At 47.3% G+C, this 15,079-nt stretch overlaps 1 protein-coding gene across 1 annotated transcript in view; it reads left to right on the top strand.

The window, feature by feature from the left end:
• Positions 1-15,079, top strand: part of COG3 (component of oligomeric golgi complex 3) — a 1,080,852-nt gene that overhangs the window by 1,038,955 nt on the left and 26,818 nt on the right. The window contains exon 22 of the mRNA XM_069640775.1: positions 4,043-4,141. Coding sequence (XP_069496876.1) covers positions 4,043-4,141 — 99 coding nt within the window. The remainder of the gene's footprint in view (positions 1-4,042; positions 4,142-15,079) is intronic.

The following is a 15,079-nucleotide window of genomic DNA, read 5'->3' as shown; positions in this document are numbered from 1 at the left end:
CCAAATCATTCCACCATATCCAGAACTGCATTTTAGAATCTCTTTTGTTTTTCCTGAATCTTTCACTCATCCATATAGTCCTTTGTAAATGGTAGTGATAATATAATCTTTGCGCTAATATATTTGCTGAAGAAAGACAAGTGTCTCGGCGGGCAAAAGTCAGAATAGAGGTGCCCTGATCTGGTGGCTGTCCCGTTGGGTATCTTGCATCTTCATAGACTCTCTAGTGTACAGAAAATTCTTGTTGGTAATATTCAAAAGCGCATCTTTCATTTGAAAATCTTGATTCTTTCTGAGAAAATCGACCTCTACTAAAACCTCTGTAACTTCCATACCGTAAATGCTAGAAGCTAACATCCTCAGCTTTCAAACAAACCTGTAATTGCGTTTCTCGCACGCTGAAAAGTTTGCAGCGGATTTGCATTTGGCTCAATTTCAACACGTGTAAAACAGCTATTCTTTGCATCTGAACTCAGAATTCAATTTTCAATCTGCTAGTTATCCAATCATCGTTGCTAGTGTTTACCTGGAACTATCCAAAGCGGCTCCCACTAGTTATGAATCCCATTTAGTGATTTAAATCAATTTTTAGCATTTTTCCCATTCATTCCAGGCCACATTCAAAAGCATTTGAACTGTTTTGAAATCATTCCTGTTTCTCTCTGCTTGCTCGGGGGAACTGGGATTGAAACTGTATTTGTTGAGTGTTTATCCCTGAAACCTGTGTTCTCTCCTTCCACCTCTATATTGCATATTGGGAATTGAGTAGTGTACAGGGGGAAACAGTGACATTGCATTTGATTGAATCCCTATCAAGTATTATTCTATGCTGCATTGCTTTCCTATCCCTATCAAGTATTATTCTAGGCTGCATTATTTTTCTTATCCATCCTCATTCTGATTAAAGAGATTGTTGATTGTTGTGATATCACCCAATGCTGATCATTGTATAAATAGTAATAGTGTGATATATATATATTCAAATTCATAAAAGTGTGATATATATCTTGTTCAAATTCATAAAAATAAATCTTTTAACTTTGCAAAACAGCCTGCTTCCTGGTTCAGTGAGACCAGGGGGGTGGGGGGATTCAAAGAGAGGGGCATGATATAAGGGTACATCATTAAGAAATAAAAGAACTTTTAGACATAAAAATATATAATTAAGGGTTCCAACTGTGCATCACACGCTAGGCATTGACTTAGGTGGCGTGCCGAGTTGAAATCACTTACATGATCTTTTTATGGATTTGTCTCCCGCAGATTCCTCATCGCCCCTCCCATCCATCTCCGTTCAGAAAACTCTTATGGCTTAAAGCTTCTGCCTAAGCAAAAGACGACTGTATTGGCTCTAAGGTGACTGCTTTTATTGGCTAAATGCCCCACCCCCCACCAAAAGTGTATTATTCCAATTTGTAATTGATTGGGGCTTTTCCATTGTTACGTTTTAATAGGCTGGTTAGCCTTCCCTCCTGTTGTTTTTACTCTGCAGCGTTCGGGCACGGGGGAAAAATGGAGGAACTGAAGCATGGGGCATAGTGACGTGCTGTATATGACGCCTGACGTCACATCCGGAAACCGACGATCGAGCACCGAGCAAGACGGATTTATGTGACTATTGCGATGGCTGGAAATGCAGAATTTTTTTTATAATGCCTTTACACCACATATATATGCGGGGGAGAGCCCCTGCAACCCTCCACCCCCTATTCATTTTATATTCTATAGCCCCCCACACATATATAAATGTGGTGTAAGGGGGGACAAGAAAAATAAAAAACTGCATTTTCGGCCGTCGTAATTGTGAGGTTGTGAGGGTGACATTTTGGTACGATTTCCAGCAAGACAGATCGACGATCAACGGCCAAGTCTAGGTCTACTACGCCCCCTGTCGAAAATGTTTCCGACCAGCAGAGCTGGACAAGGATATCTATCAAGATGAGGAATCTGCAGGAGAAGACTCCATAGAAAGATTGTTACAGTAAGTAATTTCTCCTTCCAAGTCTTCACTTGCCAAATGGATTTACTCCTGCATTTCCATTGTCATCAGCAGGCTGGCAGGCCTCTCCCTGGTAACCCAGGGCACATTCAACAAGGGCCATTCCCGCCACTACAGCTTTTCTCTCTGGATTTCCCCTGTTGGACATCTGCAGGGTCGTCTCTTGGAAATATATACACCTTTACAAAGTTCTACTGCGTTGACTGGGATTCCGTAACAGATCCCAGGTGATTCTATGAAACCTGTTTGGGTAAGATCAGTGTCTCCTGTGGTAATTGTTTGTACAAGGAGCTTGCCTACGCCCATTATGGTTATGTGATAGTTTTTTGTAATCTATTCATACAGCACGTGAATCTGTGAAAGATCCAATGCTTTAGAATTAATACATCTCTTACCTGTAACTCTTGTTCTCCAGAATTGGCATCTTGCATATTTTCACATGCAACCCTCCTGCCTACCACGCCTATGGCTCTCCTTGGCTTATATTGTCACTTTCACGTGCGCTTGCCAAAATCTAAAGATGGCCTCCTGGGGTGGAGCTAAGGGAGCCCTTTCCATTGGCTGTCTGTGGGCAGTATGACCCAAGAATGACTATACTAGAGCACTAATGTGGCTGAAGTTTTCAGTTTAAAAATAAACTGCTCTATGTTGCAGAGGCTTCCCAGCCCGTCGACAGGGAGTATTCATACATCATGTGAATCTATGAAAGATACCAATGCTGGAGAACAGGAATTACAGGTATGTAACTTATTCCTTATTCAACTCACCGGGATAAAAACAGACCAACAACTAAACAACTATCATCCTTACTGGGAGGCTACTTCAAACCCATACAATGTCTAAACAACATCCACAAAGGCATTGAAACTCCACAGTGAATGAACCGCGAGGACCCTGACAACTGAATACTCCTCACCTCTCGGATCAAGAAATAAACACAAATGTGTCTGCCTAACAGATCAAGAGAACCCAGGAAACCCAAGAAACCTTAGCCCATAACCAGCCACTCTAGATAATTCTCACTCCGACAGCTTAAAGTTCCCTAAATAATAATTTCCACTATACTAACCATTCCTTCTTTTTAGTGTTGTCCCTTCCATTAAACTGCATGCCAATGTAAAGATGAATACCCTACAAAAGAAGAAAACCGCATAGCTACACTATATCGAGACCATCCAAAAACCTCACTAACTTTTTCCTTGTCCCAACCACCCTCCCTCAACACACACTTGCCAAACGCGCCCATTTGACTAGCGAACCACCCTGCTAAACACCCTAACCGCACATTACTCTCAAACCAACTCACAAACCAAAATATCCTCCAACACCCAACAACACAAACACTGCACGCTGCCCATCCAGAAGCAATAATTATCCTGTGCACAAAACACACCCAGAAAGCACAGATGCCAGTTACTCCTGATTCTACATGCATCAACAGCAGAGCACAACACCTGTCTTATCACTCTCCTCCTCCTCCCTAAGCAACCCACTCCACTTTACTAACAGAGCCACGAGAACACATGGAGACCATGGAAATAGCAGCGGTGTGCGGTATAAATCAACTTAACATAACATATGTTCACTTTGGCTTTGTCACATATTCTAATAATGAAATGTGTTAATTACGAGTCGCAACATAGTAACAGAATTCATGATAAATGTAATCCCTTTCGTCCTCACCAGTTCCCTATTGATTCCTGAGTCTGCACAGGAATGTGTTCAGCCAACCCTGTCGAGCGTGTGATGAGTATTCAATCCATGGCCCGCAGAGCATTACATAACAGATTTTTTAGAGATTAACAGTGTAAAGCAATTTGTTGCACCCTATTGCAGTAGATACAATTTAAGGGCAAGCGTTATTTCTATGCATTGTTAGTTCTCTATGACCATGTCACAGTTCATCTCCATGATACTAACTCCTTTGTTGGAACAGGCATCTCCTCAAGTCTCCTTAATGTAATTGTTTTTTCAGGTATGCGCTTACATGTGTTCCTTTAATGCGCAGACCTATCAACTTAGTATTTCTGTTATTTTTTAAAGAATAATATTCAGCAAGTGTTCCAAAGGATGCATGCAATGCTCAAAGAAGAATTCAGCAATGAAGATTTACACATTATTGCTTGCCCTTCAATGGAACAGGTAACAAAGTAGCCAACCTTTTTAATGTATTATATGATGTATGACTCTAGCAATACATTGTGTTTGCCTTTATATTTAATGTTTTCAGACATGAAACTATTTGAATTGTTGGTGTCCATTATTGTCACTAAATGGAGAATATGCAATAGATTAAGTGATCCTACTTTGGGAACTTTACTGTATCGTTAGATGCATCTTCCACAAAACCCATTTGGTTTAAGCTTTATAAGAAATGCTAGAATAAGATATTGATGGTGGGTCCACACCAGAAGTGTCTTTGTGGTTGTGGTATAGATCATGGCAATTACTTGCGGTTCATGACAGACAATGCACTAAAAATCTTAGCAGAGCAGGTTGCGAATGCGTTCACCATATACATGTGAAGATTTAGGTTCCTGCTTGAGTCTCAGTTGAGTCATCAACTCTGATGTGCCATAACCTATATCCAGCCCCTGTTTCTGAGTTGACAAAAAAGGAAAAACACAAGAAGTCTAATTGCAATCCATAAGTGAGTGATCCTCTTCAAGACCTTACTTCTTCTGAATCCAAGAAGTGGCGCTGTAAAACCGTCTTTGTACTGCAAGTAAGATGGAAAAAAACGATTATGATCCTAGGAAGGAAGGGAGGCTGCTTTTCCTTCCAACACCTTCTAAATGACGGACTGGACACTTTCAGTCACTACACTTCGTCATGCACCAGAACGCTTGTAGACTTGCATGTTGTCGGCTTGCTCTGTCATGAACAGTGCTGTGCAGTCTATCACCAACACTTTGCTTTTTCAGGTTTGTCTTTGGTCCACCCTTCACTTTCAAATCCATCTCTGTGTCACAGTAAACTAGCATGGGAGCCCAGGCTTCCCTTAAGGTTGTCCTGGATCCAAGAGCGGCACTGTTATTTTTCCCCCAATCTTGCACACAGACAAACACCCACACCAATAAATCACTGGCTGTGATATTTCTGTTCCTGTGAAATTAATCAGTCCGCAAGCCTTTGCTTGATTAATGCACATATTTTCAGTTCATGATGAATCTTAAGTCTGCCTATCCCCTGGTAATGAAATTGAGGCCTCAATGGTTGTTAATGGAGTACTTCCTCCGACGGATTCCTAATTTTTATCTCCCTGGCCCAGATCAGCTGTTCTTCAGAAACGTTTCCTTCTCCAAGGGGCGCAGCATCGCTTTGCATCTGTTCCGCCTGATGCCTCTAAGCACCGACGCCAGACATGACGTTGGGACAAGTATATATTGAGGCGCGCACCACGACTTCAGTTCCTTTTTTCCACGCACTCCGTTTGCAAATCGGGATCATGCTCGTTGAGCTTTTGAGATTATTCTCTGTGCCATGCCTAATCCGTTTAATGACTCATGCTTCAAGCCATGTGCGGATTGTGGCTGACAGATGTCGGTCTCGGATCTGCACCGGATTTGTTTGTACTGCTTGGTGACCCAGGATTGCTGGTCGTGCCAGTCCATGCACCCAAAGGCTCCCCCAGGAAAAGGCGGCAAATATCTTCAAGTTTGCCCGGCATAGGGTGAGCATCTCAATCGAGGTTGTGTACTCCTGCCCGCAGCTCAGAAGATTGGACAGCTCCACGCAAGGTGAAGGAAAAGGACAAGAAGCAGCTGCAGCAGCATTGGAATAGGTCCCACTCCTGAGTGAGTTCTAGCACCAACGTTCCTCTTCTTCTTCAAAAAAGAAGAGCCAACGCTCTAAATATTCTCTAGAACAGCCAGCGCAGGCCAATCCTCCACCCCGTAGGAATGGGAGAACTTCTGCCTGCAGGTGCTTGACATCTTTGCCGAGGCGTCAGTGCTCCGGTACCTTTGGCTTAAGCAGCGTCGACACTGGTCTCACTGCGTCTGTTGCACCGTAAGGGTACCCACTGGGGACCACTCTTGCACGCCTATGGACTGGGGTCTGGACCAGAAGACGGCCAAGGTTCCTCAGCGCTGACGGGCCCTTCCTTCAGGGGCTGAGGCTCCGACGCCAGTTCCGACTTCGTCGTCGGTGCAGATTGGCGTCGTTGACACCTCGGCTCTGCAGGAATACACTGCACTCCCTATGGACACATTCATGTCTGAGATGAATGACATCCATGACCAGGAGGGTCACCAAGTTCACTTTGGGTTTTAAACCTTGGTTTCTAGGGAGGCGAGAGATTTCCTGGAGGAGTTCTACGTGAATGTGAGGATATTTGGGGTCTGGTCAAGGATCTGCAGGTTGTCAGTGGCCTTGATGCCCGTAGATGGACATTCTGTCAGCTCCGACCCCAGGAAAGCCTCAAGCCGATTTTCAGCAATTGATGGCTAAGGTAGCTAGTACTCTGGGGCTTTCAGCTCCATCATGGTATCCAAGGTTCAGTCCAAACTGTGCGATATCTTGGACGATGCCTCCAAGGAGACACTCATGCCCTTAAATGTGGCAGTAGAGGCCCTTGTGCTGGAAATGTGGGAGAAACCTGCCTCTGTTCCGGCAGTGGGCAGGGACCTGGCGAAGAAACACTGTCCTGCCCCATCAGACCTAGTGTTCCTCTCCTCTCATGCCTAACTGGAGAGTTTTATGGGTCAGGCCGCTACAGATAGCCTGAGGACCTCAATCTTCCCTTCCCTTCCACCGGACAGATCAGTCTTGCCCTTGCACCTATTTTCTGGTGCCGTAGAAGGATGGAGGCTTGCGTCTCATTCTGGATCTGTGGCTGCTGAACTTGTTTGTGCGCAAGGACAAGTTCAAGATGCTTACTCTTGCCCAGATACTGCAAGCTCTCGATCTGCAGGACTGGTTGGTTGCACTGGACCTTCAGGATGCATACTTCCATGCCAGATCCATCGGAAGCACAGTAAGTACTTGAGGTTCGTGGTTGGCCAACATCATTAGTCCTCCCGTTCTGTCTTTCTTCGGCTCCCAGGGTTTTCACCAAGGTACTAGCAGTGGTGGTGGCTCACATCAGGAGGGAGAGCATTCATGCCTTTCACTACCTGGACGACTGGCTCAGCCAAGCTCACTGCCCAGATCTAGTATCAGAGCATCTACTCAGCACATGCACACTATTGCACAACCTCGGCTTTTGCCTGAACTTCAAAAATTCTCTGGGTTTAGCCGTCCCAGTCCCGCTGATTTATTGGTGCAGTCTTGGATACTCATCTTGTCAGGGTTTTTCTGCCCAAGTACCGAACATCAATGCCCTCCAATCTCAGGAACAAGTCCTGGCATCAACTTTCCTTTACCTTCTGGGCCTCATGGCCTCCTGCATCCTTGCGCTCCTGGAGACAAGGCTGTGCATGAGATCATTTCAGTGGCTTCTCCGTTGCCCATGGTCACAGTTTCAGGGCCACATGTCGGCCATTTCACAGATCCCAGAGCAGGTGGCTCAGGATCTTGCATGGTGGGCACCATGGGACAACTTGCGGAGGGGCGCTTTGTTTTGTCAACCATGGCCCAGTTGACTGTGTTCACATGCGCATCTCTGACTGGTTAGAGTGCTCACCTGTCAGATCTTGCAGGGACACATTAACCTGCTGGAGCTGTGGGTGATCAGGCTGGCCCTGGTCACTTTCCTCTCCTATGAAACTCAACACTCTGTTGGCCCTTACTGACAACACAGTTGCCATGCACTACCTCAACAAACGAAATGGTGTGGGGTCCTTGCCTCTGTGCAGAGAAGCAATGCAACTGGTGCGGTGCTCCGGAGAATGGTGTTTCTCTGACCGTGGCTCATGTGTCCAGAAGAGAGCATGTCACAGCGGATGCCTTGAGCAGACCGACTTCGGTCTCCGATGAATGGGAGCTCTGCCAGTATGTTCTGGAGGAGAGCTTTGCCTTTTGAGGAACTCCTCAAGTGGACCTCTTTGCTTCCAGTGTCAACAGGAAGTGTGGGTTGTTCTGCTCCAGGGAATTTCCTTGACGGGGAGCTGTGGGGGACGCACTGACAGTCGATTGAACATTCAACCTCCTTTATGCATTCCCGCCTTTCTCCTGCATGGGGTCTTTCATGGATTCACATGCTCATTAATATTCCCCGTTGTCAGGCGAGGAATCCTTAGTAAAAGAAAGCAGTTTTGCTTTAGACTGAAAACTGCTGGTTTCCTCTATAACAAGTCACGGTCCTTTGGTTCGTACTGCCCCCAGCTAATGACACTCATCCTCCTAAGATCCACCCCTGAATCTTCAGATTTTTACAGCATGTGTTGGGAGTTGTGATGAATCCTCACAGAATCCAAGCCAAAAATCTCCTCCCTTGTGGCCAGGCGAAGGCAGCCACTGCCTGATCTTGACCCTGGGGGTGGTAGTAGCCGGGTGGATCACATGGGAGGAGAAGGCCATCAAGGGAATGTGAGAACTATGCCAGGGGAAACCCAGTATTTAGCCTCTTCTGAGGGTGAAAGTTCCCTAATGCCTGAATATCTGATGACTTGTTATCATTGTAAGGTTTCCTCTCCCAGATTTCCCCAAGGCATAAAGTATTAAAATCACTATGATAAACGGGTAAATGAAATATGTAAAAGTCAGGGAATTAATATTACTTCTGATTGTCATAATTCTACAGTGTGTTTGAATTGTTAAAGCAAGAAACCACCATTAATGCCTTTGAGAACTTCCTCTAAATGTATATCCTATAAATCACTAGACCAAAGTAAATTGAATAACCTTAAAGAGAATATGAACATTATGGACTTTAAGTCTGAGATGAGGATGAGGAGCTCAGAGTTACAGAACTGTAGTGTGCAGTCTAGTGGTTGTAACGACCCACACCGGAGTGGGGCCTTTAAGTTTTTAAAGGCCTTTTAGGTGCGGGCCTTGGAGGAGACGCAATGAAACCAGCAGAAGCATGAGGAAGAAGTTGGAGACGGTGGCGCTGCTGTTTCGGAAGCGGGACGCCGTGTCAAAGAAGTGGCAGAGGTCGGGAGTCGTGTAGGATGCAGGGAGCATGCAGTGTGAAGCAGTACGGAAGCTAGCACTCCCGAGGGAGAGGGAAGCTCTCCTGATCTGCATGCTGCTACAGTGTGTGGTGTTCCCCGGAGTGCGAGCAGAGCAGAAGCAGCCTCAACTACAGGAGGCACGAGCAACAGAAACATTACCGGAGCTGTCAGACGCCCGTTTTACCCCGACGAAAGAGGAAAACATGAGCAGCGGGTCCAGCAGAGACGTGTGAAAAGACCGGTCAGTTGGCCTTTTTTAGGTGACCCCGGGGTGCTCTGAAACAGACAGCTGGCTCAGAAGAAAAGTTTTGAATATCGAACTAATGAATTGAGGCAATTTGGGCACAACTCTTATCTTAAGAGAGAGAGTGAAAAAGAAAATTGTAACCACCATTGTCGAATCCGAAAGGGGACAATAATTAACCAGAGTGAAAAAGAATATTGTAACCACCATTACCAAAGCCCAAAGGGAACAATAGTCAAAGTGAATGTGATTTACAGTCCGAAAGATCATTTATAAAAGATTATAACAAGCATTGCCTAAGCCATTGAACAGCAATTAAAGAAAACCAAAGATGGCAGAATAGAAGCACTGCTTGTAGATATCAACAGGGAGAGAAATATAATCTGCATTGCCTGGGGCAAATGAATCAGTGTGAGAGACATTGTCAATGTGTATTGTATCCTTGTGGAAGAAGTTATAACCCTCTTGTAGTTATTGAAAGTCAAAAGAAACATCAATGAAGCAGTTGTTCATTTAACTTTCCCCATTGAGAATGTAAGTGTGGAAAGTTTGAACTAATCCTCGCCACAAAGTACTGGTGGTAATAGGAGTTTTTTTATCATCCTGGTAGGCGAGTACACCAGGAAATAGACATTTTGTGGTTAGTCCTGGCAGGCGAGTAGACCAGGAAGAAGATATGTTGAAGTACTACAAGGTGGTAGATGATTGTGGTGGAAAGACAGTGGTATATCCATTGATGTGTACGGATGAACTATTTTGGAATTATCTTGACAAAACTGTGTTGCTTATGAAGAGGAAATATAATTTAATGAAAGATGATTGGTCTTCAGAGAAGAAAATACTTATATTGCATACTGACTTGATGTATGAAGACAAAGTCTTTTTGGTTTGTCAAACAGCAGTTGAAGAGTGACTTAAAAATAAGAGAAATATATTGCCAAATGAAGGAAATATGCAGTGAACAGAACTTTGTGCTATATTTCAAGTGGAACTTGGCTGTTGAAAATAACTTTCTTGATTTTGAACTTTGGTTTGAAACATCATGAATTGATCCAGATGAAGGGGATTCAACCCTGGTTACATGGATTTAGGTTTCTAATTTCTCTGTTTGAATTTAAATGTTATTTTATGAAGGTTGAACTGCCAGATAATCCTTGTATGATTTTGTTGCATGTATGAATGTGAGGGACGGAGATCTTTGGACATTAGGTCATTTTCCTTTAGCCTTATTTGACAGGCAGGGAAACCCTTGTTAGGTTAGGGAAAGATAGTTGTTTGTCTCACCCTTATTGTTTAATAAAATAGGTACTTGAGAGAAACTCTATCTACTTGTCAGTCTTGCATTTCTGACCCCTCACAGAATACTCTTGTTTTTCGCCTTGAGAATTTTTTCGATCCTTTTCTTCTTCAAACAACGCACATTGACTACCAGCAACAGGGATCCGTTGTCGACGAAGATCGAGCTCCATCGTTGGATCTACTTTCTGCAAATTTGGCAGGCCCAGGCTTGGGCCTACATCTCACCTCGATGATGTCCGACGTGGGCAAGAGGTGTCTCTTCAGTGCCTGCGCATCCTGGGGCCTGAAAAATGTTTGTTGAGGATCAGCACAGCAAGTGCCTGTATTGTTTAGACCCGGACCCTGATGAAGACCGATGTGAGATCTGCTGTGGTTTCCCGGTGAAGACCAAATGAGACCGATATCGCAGGTTGGTGGCGTGGCTGAAGGAGGAGAATGCTTCTGACGCGGTCTTCGGGCACAGTCATGTCTCGTCAAGGACCATCCGGTCCCATTTATGCTCCCTCTGAGAACAAGGGGTCGAGGTCCTTTGAGGATGCCCCTTCCCAGGGGATCGAAAAGAAGGTAAAACACCATGGATCTGATCCCATGAAGGTCGCCTCTGCTGTGGGACCTGGTTCGGGAAGGACCAGCTCCCCGTCTCTGTTCCCATCACCGTTTACTGTGAGCCTACCGATGGGCGGGGTGCCTTCTGCAACGAAGTCCCTGACTCCATCGAAACACAAGTCCTCTTCAAAGGACAGCTCTTCAAAGGAGAGACCTGCTGGGGGACAGCTGCCTTGTTTTAGTCAGCTATGGCTAACACTCTGGCAACGATGCCTCTGTCTACCAGGACCACTACCTTGTCGATGACTAATTCATCTACCAAGACTTCCACCACATCAATGGCCTCTTCAATAATGACCACGACTCAGTTGATGACATCTGCATCCACCTCGTCGTCGACGACCACCATTACTTCAACAACAGTTCCAGCACTGACCTTTTTACGGTCTTGACAAAGATGACACCAAGGGTAGCTCTGCCTCCGGAGCCTCTGTCTGCCCCTGTACCGACCACGACTTCAGCGCCTTATTCCCAAAGGATTCGGGTAGTTTGAGGGACTCGCTGCCTCTGACGCACTTCCTTCCGAGACTTGTGAGGGTGTCTTCCCCCCGTGCTTGTGGGGTCCCAGAGAAAATCCCCTCAGATTTATAGTAGCTCTGAGGATAAGCATCTGCCGGAGGGTAACTACTTGGCCCATGAAGGGGGCCTCGGGCATGTCCCAGGAGGGATCTCCACGCCAGGAGCCTGATCAGCCATTTGTCCCTCCCAGGGTTCTCAGCCCTGATCAATTTCTGGCTGCTCCATTCACACCTTGCCAGCACCCAGGGGCATGTCCCTAGACATTCTCATCACCCTTCACACCTTGGTGTCGAAAGTCAAACAACGACTGCCTGCTGCCCCGGTGCCGGGTCCAGTCTGCAGCCCTCTTAGACCCCTGACCAGGAGTCCTCCCAGGCCAAGTCCTCCCAGGCCGAAGCATCTACTTAGCCCTACCAGCCCAAAGTGTCAGCCTAGCCATTCTGGACCGAAGCGCCAGCCGACGCCGCCCCATAGGGCCTTAACACCAGCGGAGGAGGAGCCGCCACGTACCGACACCGGTACCGACACCGGTACTGACATGGATACCACGCCTACTCATACTGACGAGTATGAGTATTATGTCCCTGCTGACGGGAAAACTCTGGGCACCGACGAGCCAGTTAGGGATTTGCCACCAGACGAGATCGGCTCTTTCCATGCCATGATCTCGAGACCGTCCAAACTCTTCAGTATGGTGAAGGAGGAGAAGAACGAGGGGGTTTCACTTTTAGCGACGCGAGTCCTCGAGGAAGATCGTCATGTCGGTTCCGTTGTTGGACAATGTCTCGGAGGAGGGTTTGGCCCTGATGGGGAAGCCAAGTACCACACCCTCCAAGAGAGACAAGCTGGAAAAGAAATACAGGGTCCCAGACTCGGGCCCCCAGGTGCCTGAGGTCGCAGCCATCTCCGGACTCTGTGCTGTCGGCTGCCAACAGGAAACGCTTGTCCAACCCATCGTCCTTTTCCATGGTGGGCAAGAAGCTGGATGCAACGGGCAAATGCAACATTTACACCGCGGCTTCCACCATGCAGGCCGCCAGTGTTCTCATCATCCTGTCTCGCTACCACAGAGAGCTTCGGTATAAGCTCGGGCCAATGTTGGATTTCCAACCAGACGACAAAAAGGCCCAAGCCTAAGCCCTGGCCCTAGTCCTGGAGGGCGAGGTGGCCTCGGACCATGGCATCACGGTGGCGCTGGACATAGCAGATTCTGGCTTCTGCCAGATGGGCAATGGTGTGGCCCTTCAACGTCAGGGTTGGCTGAATGCCACGAACCTCAGTGCAGACGTGCAGTCCAAGGTGGTGGACATGCCTTTTGATGGGGACAATCTGTTTTGAAAAGCAGTGGGCGGGACGCTCCAAGTGATGAAGACAGATACAGATACAGAGACGGCACGCTCTCTGGGGACACTGCAGCAGAGGAGATAGTCGTCCTTTTGATCCTCCAGAGCGACGTCCAACAGGTCCTCCAAGCGGTGCACTACCCCCTATCATCAGCCCTCCTGCTCCACCACCCAGGAAGCCTATAGGGGCTACTCACAGGCCTACGGCAGCCGAGGCCAGCGTTTTTGTCGCCCGCAGGCCATAATGCAGACGCCCAAGCAGGCCTGATCGGGCCATGGGCCTGGGCCCCCACTTTTGCTCCCCAGTGGGAGGCCAGCTAGCAAATTTTCTTGACGAATGGGAAATCCATCACCATGGACAAATGGGTCCTGGATGTTCTTCATCAAGGGCACAGCCTGGAATTCCAATACAGTTGCCCTCGCATTCCTCCTGTGGTGCATCAAGAACTGCACGTGGCCCAACTATTGCATGAGGTTCAAGCCATGTTAAAGAAGGGGGCAATAGAGCCTGTCCCTCAATGAATCTGGGGCTCAGGAGTATACTCCAATTACTTTCTGGTCTTACAGAAGTCTGGGGGTGGGGGGCGGTGGCAGCCAATCCTAGACTTAAGGCATCTCAACAAGTACCTAAAGTCCCAGAAGTCAAGGATGGTCACGTTGCAGCATGTGCTTGACCAGCTGGAGGAAGGGAGATTTTCTGGTGACTCTGTATGTAGAGGATGCATACTTTCACATCCCCATTCACCGTAAACATCGGAGGTTCTGCATTTTGTGGTCTAGGGCCGGCACTACCACTTCAGGGCTCTGCCCTTCAGCCTGAAATCGTCTCCAAGGGTGTTCATGAATGCTTGGGCCCGGTGGCGGCGAATCTACGCTGCAAAGGCATCCATGTGTACCCTTATTTGGACAACTGGCTCATCCGTTTCCCAATTGCGTGCCCTGGAAGACCAGCACACAACGGAGACCATTTGCCTTCTGACTACTCCCGGATTCTCCATCAATTATCCAAAGTCCTACGTGGTGCCATCGCAGAATGCTATGCCTAGCAACCCCCTCGGAGTAGAGGGTGAAAGCCATTCTGGTGATGGTTCAGCGGCTGTCAACAGTGCCAGTCACTACAGTGCGTGCCATCAAGTCACTGTTGGGCATGATGTCCGCCTAGAGTTTCTTGATGCCAGGTGGCTGCAGATCATGGGCTCTTGGACAGACAAGATCGTCCTCAACCAGGAGGTTCCGGCAAACTCTGCAATGGTGGGGGTGCGCCCTCATCTCATTCAGGGAGCTCCCTGTCGAACCCCACCGTACCAGGCCACTGTCACCACAGATGCCTACCTTGAGGATTGGGGGGGCCACACAGGACAGTCTCACGCCAGAGGCCTCTGGCTCCTGTGGGTGAAGGACCTCCATATCATCGTCCTGGAACTACGGTCAGTCTTCTGGGTTCTGAAGTCATTCCAGCCCCAGCTGCGAGGGAAGGTGGTGTGGATCTTCACTGACAATACCACCATCATGTTCTACATCTATAAGCGGGGCGGGATGTGCTCCTCCACCCTCTCCCTTGAAGATCAGTCCCTGTGGTGCTCGGCCATTCTTCAGGACATATTCCTCATCCCTTTTCACCTGGCGGACGACAAGAACGCCATTGCAGTCCCGCTCAGCAGGGAGCGGCAGTCCTGCCTTGAGTGGGAACTGCAGCAGGTGTAAGGCTGAAAGAAAATTTCAAACAGCTGAAAATATCAATCAAATCTACCATTCGATGCGATTATAGTGAACAAGGGGAGAGAGGTTTGAGGGGTTATCCACCGCAACCTGGTTCACTACAATCGCATCATGATAAAGTTGAAAAAAAGGACCCTGAAGCGCCATTTGCCATGCACGTAAGTGAAGGGAACCAGCATCGCAGAGGGATGGCTGAGTCGGCAGTACACTGCAATGTGTGCCGCCGGAAGATAAGTAAGGGATTTGAGGGGAGAGGGTTGCAAGAAATGTCCACAGGAGACAAAAAAACAAA

This window comes from Ambystoma mexicanum, chromosome 7q (genome assembly GCF_040938575.1).
Source record: "Ambystoma mexicanum isolate Mex_15411 chromosome 7q, UKY_AmexF1_1, whole genome shotgun sequence".
In the NCBI taxonomy this organism is placed as follows: Eukaryota; Metazoa; Chordata; class Amphibia; order Caudata; family Ambystomatidae; genus Ambystoma; species Ambystoma mexicanum.
This window is presented reverse-complemented; position numbering and strand designations above follow the sequence as displayed.